Genomic DNA, 4,791 nt, shown 5'->3' on the forward strand with positions numbered 1-4,791 from the left:
AGCCTAAACCCAATTGACTAGCATTCTAATGTGCCATCAGCATTTTTTGTATCACAGATAGTTGTTTATCATCCTAGGGTTTTCATTAATCTTTTGCTTGCGCCTAAGTGCACCCCGAAGTGGATTGTAATGACTGAGGTACCGGTTTTTGGTCCCATATGCCTTCAAGGCATTCCGTGGACGTTAATATGACTTTCTCTCTCTCTCTCTCTCTCTCTCTCTCTCTCTCTCTCTCTCTCTCTCTCCTGGGTGAAGGTGGATATGGGTTCGGAAAAGGACATGATCTTGGAGAGAGAACCAGTGGACATGACGTAGAGAAGGCACAAGAGTAGTCAGCATTGGCAGATTTGGGGGACCTTAGCAACTTGCAACTTTTTGGGCACCTTACATACATATACTTGAGTGAATAGGTTAGGTATACTTAATACTTGAGTGAATAAGCTAGGCATACTTGAGTGACTAGGTTAGGTATACTTAATACTCCAGTGAATATCCTTTATTCGTTAAAAAAAACGTTTGAACAAAGGTTTGGTTATGAATGCCAACTCTTTCCTCATCTCCTTGAGGTATGTTCCAACTATGAGGTGAGAAACAAAAATTAAAAGCCATAACAGCAACACTGCCAGGCTTTATTATTCCTGCTGCAAAGGACACTACTGCCAAGCTTTTGTTGTAGCAGCAGCATGGATTGCATCAGCAAGATGTGGCACAGTTTTAGAGCTTAAACCCGCCATGCTGATCCGCCTGCAGTGATTTACAACAAAAGCAGTGTATGTCAGATGGCATATTCTTCTGATGACAAAAGCACAGTGATCACACAGTGTGTAAATCATAGATATTTACCCATCAGATGTCATGTAAATGTGAAACTCTCTTGTCATGAAGGCAACTTGCTCTTTGTTCAAGCCAGTAAATGTAAACATCCCGATCTGCTTGATGATATGGCTCCAATCACCAGGGGTACCTAAAAACAAGCCCATTGTGTCCATGAGTACGCACCACAATAATCAAAGAGAATTGGTCCTGCAATAATGCAAACTGCACATACCACGAGCTTTCAAAGCTTCATAAAGAAGTTGCCTCATGTGAATAATCCTGTCTGCCATGTTTTCCAGCTCAATTGTCCACTCGTTAAATAAATTCCTGAATATGAAAACACATCACTTCCTTTTCGCGTGATCATGCACTCACATCACTTCAATTTCCTTCTTAAGAATGATGGATGGATGCAAAGGCATGCTCTCAGTAATATCTGATGATGAGAAAAGAGTCTGTACCTGTCACCTAGAACTGTAGCCACAATAGCTGCTCCATGAATGGGTGGATTGGAATACATAGGCCTGATAACAAGCTTTAGTTGGCTGTCCACCCGGACAGCAACCACCTCACTTCTACAGACCTGGCTCCACATAAATTAACAGTCAAAAAAATCATGCAATCAATAATGAAATGAAGTAGAAAATGTTGACATTTTTACTGACTATGCTCAGAGCTCCAACTCGCTCGCCATACAGCCCCATGTTCTTAGCATAACTTTGAGCTACAAAGCATTCACCCCCATCGGCTACAAACAAGCGAACTGCATATGCATCTGTATCAAGCTTCCCACTTGCAAACCCCTGCAGAAACACACAAAGCCTTTAGACACACAGCTTTGATAAGCATTGCCAAAAACCCCACTCAAAAGGAGCAAGTCTACTAGCTTACCTGATATGCACTATCAAAAAAGGGCAGCATGTCCTTGCCTCGGATCACTTGGCGTATGCCTTCCCATTGCTCTGGAGTGGGATCGACTCCAGTGGGATTATGTGCACATGCATGTAATAATACCAGCACACCTGAAGGCGCTGAATTCAGATCCTGAAGCATACCTGCAAAAAAAAAAAAAAGAAGGTCCCAAAGCCTGCTTAAAACCTCAAATATGCATCAAAACCGTGCACATCAATTCTCATTTTGAATTCTAATCCATGATGCAAATAGGATAAATACTTGCCTTCATAATCCAAACCCCTTGTTCTAGGATCATAGTATCGGTAATTTTTCACCTCCAGTCCTCCAAGGCTGAAAACCTTTGTGTGGTTTCCCCATGTAGGAGTAGGGATATAGATGGTTTTCTGAGAGATTCAACAGTAACATCTTCATAAACATACCTCTCAAAAAAAAGTTCATCAGCAGAGTTCATTCACTTAAAAGGTAAAACATTAGTTGCAGGTAATGTTACTTGCATGTACATAATGCTTGGCGAGAAATTCGGCTCCCACACGAAGAGATCCAGTCCCCGATAAACACTGTGCAGTGCAAACCCTCTTTTCCCTTATAGCTGGACTGCAAGGCCATATATATATATATATTTAAAAAAAAAACTGAACCATGAAGAATTCAAGCAGATAAAAGCTATATCCTATACCATGCAGCTATCTATAAGCTGAAGAGAAAAGATGCACACACATATATATACATATATTTAACAGGCCAGACCACTCATAAAGCCAACCCCCTGCATGTGGCAATCATAACACCCAGCAGCGTTTTTGCCATTTCCTCCTCTCTTTCCAACCCAGCCTTTTTTATTCCCTTGCTTCTGTGGGGGTAGTGCCAATTGGCCAGCTCAGCATGCACCCCTAGAGGCTCCCCACCCATACTTGGTGGGGCACTGACCACTTGAAAAGGTGGCTTTGTGATAGAGAGAGAGAGAGAGAGAGAGAGACCTGTCTTCACCCAGAATAAGCTTTGCACTGAGTTGATTGAATGCAGGAATACCAGTTATTGACAAGTACTCTTTGTTCCGTGCGCTGCCATGCCATAGCCAAGTCAGTGCCCATTATATTAATTTGGTGTTAAGAACAGCATTTCACACTGCAAAAATGTTGCCATTGTGATAAAAGCACTGTACTTACTGGTCATTAATTAAACGTTGTTCAGCTTCCCGAACGACCCTGAGAACATATGGTTTGCCTTCCTGGGCAATCAGAATCAACAAGCCAATCAGCTGATCAAATGCTACAGTCTTATGATAGTAAAGGAGAGAGAGAGAGAGAGAGAGAGAGAGAGACCTCAGTACGATAAGCACCGACACCCAAGTTGAGCTTTATAGGGCTTGGGTCCTTGTTGTAAGCAATTGTAACCTGCCAGCAGCATGCCAGTTTTAATCAGACCCTGAAATCAGATTATGTTGCCGCAAAGGCATCAAAATATGTATACAAGCCATCATTTTGCAAATCCAGAAAAGCATAATATGACACGATGCTCTATTCAGGACGAATAGGACATCATTATAGAACCCTAGATTCAATCAAACCCTAATTCCAGAACATGGTGCCAAACTGAAGTAGGGCATGTAATATAGCACAAATTCAAAACTGAAGTTGCTGCAGTATCCAGTTCAATTTAGATGATGCTACTTCAAAACCATGCCTAGAACTATTCGTCCCTGACTCATCTTATTGATTTCATTAACACTCTCAATTCACGAAAACCAATTAAGAATTCTTCTACAGGTGGTACCCTAATTCAGCATCACCCACACTTCCAAAAAGCCCTCACTCCCTAATGGGGTACAATTAAAATCACGAAAAAGAAAACGCAAACACAACATGCATCAGCCAAAACCGTAATTCAAAAACAGACTCATGGATCCATAAACTACATACATCAGTTACAACCCGAATTCAAAAACAGTATTTATGCAGCCATCCAAAACATAAAAGACGGGTATCTTTACGTAGGGCAGCAATCAAAGCTCTAATTTGAGGAAAAGAAATCTAGCTCGGAAAGAAAAGAGCATGCCGAAACTCTTGTTTACACGATTTTTGTGAAACAGATCCAAACCCTAATATATGTTAAATGCAACAGATCGACTTACTCCAAGGATGGGATCATCGGGGGCTTGCTGGAGGTGCTGGAAGGCGGAGGCCTGGTTCGCAGAGGTAGGGACGAAGGCCATGGCTGATGAAGAATGGGATGATAATGACGACGATGACGATAAGGGGGGCAGCAAGTGAGAGGCGAGCGATTGCAAGCGGCGAGTCGAAGACGCAGAATCGGTCGTAAAGGCCATTTATTATTTAATGGCTCTTTTGCTGGGAAAACGGACGAAAAAAAGCGCCCACAACTACTGAAAAGAGCCCACGAACTACTGTATGCTTTGCTTAGATGCCCCCGCAGATGAAATGGGCGATGGTTTTTCACGCCCAGGCACTTGGGTTCCGTGCTCCTTCGTGAATCTGTTGCCGGTCTGCTGATGGGTCGCTCTCACAATCTGTGTTGCAGCATCCTCTCTCCCTCCTTTTATAGAGCTGTCGGCAAAAGCTTCAAAACCTCCTCAACCAATCGATCTGTTGCTCTGTGCATGCTGCGCTTGTGCGTTGTCATCAATGACTCAAGCAATTCGATAGAATTTCGCAGTTTTATCCTCCTCAGAATTCTGAAGGAATCTCTCTCTCTCAGAACTGAGCACACTTTTTGTGGACTTTCCAATACTAAAATTTATTGACGCTTTTTTTTTGGGGGGAACTTTCTTAAGTTTAATGAAAGAACTGCAATTTTGACCTTTTTTTTCATATTTTAGCTTAATTATGACAATCCTCAAAATTTTGAAACGTTATTTTTTACTTTATCCATCCTTGGAAAAAAAATTAGCAAGTTCAAGGCTAGGAGGTTTAAGATGATCCTTGTGAAAGGGACTTCTCAGAACAAAATATTATCTAAGATGATCGTTTTCAATGCTTGACAGTTGGCACTTTAGAAGCACTAATGAGGGTCTCGTTACTTGGACCAGAATTGGCAAGTATT

At 41.9% G+C, this 4,791-nt stretch overlaps 1 protein-coding gene across 1 annotated transcript; it reads right to left on the reverse strand.

The window, feature by feature from the left end:
- Nucleotides 1-478: 478 nt before the first annotated feature.
- LOC147625742 (aspartate aminotransferase, cytoplasmic-like) lies at nt 479-4,459 on the reverse strand. Its single transcript, XM_086817283.1, has 12 exons — nt 3,863-4,459; nt 3,054-3,125; nt 2,898-2,959; nt 2,709-2,792; nt 2,226-2,325; nt 1,994-2,114; nt 1,708-1,871; nt 1,482-1,619; nt 1,278-1,399; nt 1,049-1,143; nt 844-964; nt 479-744 (listed from the first exon to the last, which is right to left on the reverse strand). Exons 1-12 carry the CDS (start codon nt 4,055-4,057, stop codon nt 654-656), a joined length of 1,365 nt encoding a protein of 454 aa, XP_086673409.1. The 5' UTR covers nt 4,058-4,459; the 3' UTR covers nt 479-653.
- Between the last annotated feature and the right edge of the window lie 332 nt (nt 4,460-4,791).

The sequence above is a fragment of the Cibotium barometz genome, chromosome 23 (assembly GCF_041138505.1).
Source record: "Cibotium barometz isolate CiBa-2024 chromosome 23, ASM4113850v1, whole genome shotgun sequence".
Lineage (NCBI taxonomy): Eukaryota > Viridiplantae > Streptophyta > Polypodiopsida > Cyatheales > Cibotiaceae > Cibotium > Cibotium barometz.

What these genes read in the sequence shown, in the direction of transcription:
- LOC147625742 (XM_086817283.1), bottom strand. Translation starts at nt 4,057, where the DNA reads ATGGCCTTTACGACCGATTCTGCGTCTTCGACTCGCCGCTTGCAATCG. An exon ending in CAACGTTTAATTAATGACCA is followed by an intron (nt 2,793 to 2,897) that starts GTAAGTACAGTG and finishes ATGGCATGGCAG; the next exon opens with CGCACGGAACAAAGAGTACT. An exon ending in TCGCCAAGCATTATGTACAT is followed by an intron (nt 2,115 to 2,225) that starts GCAAGTAACATT and finishes TGAATCTCTCAG; the next exon opens with AAAACCATCTATATCCCTAC.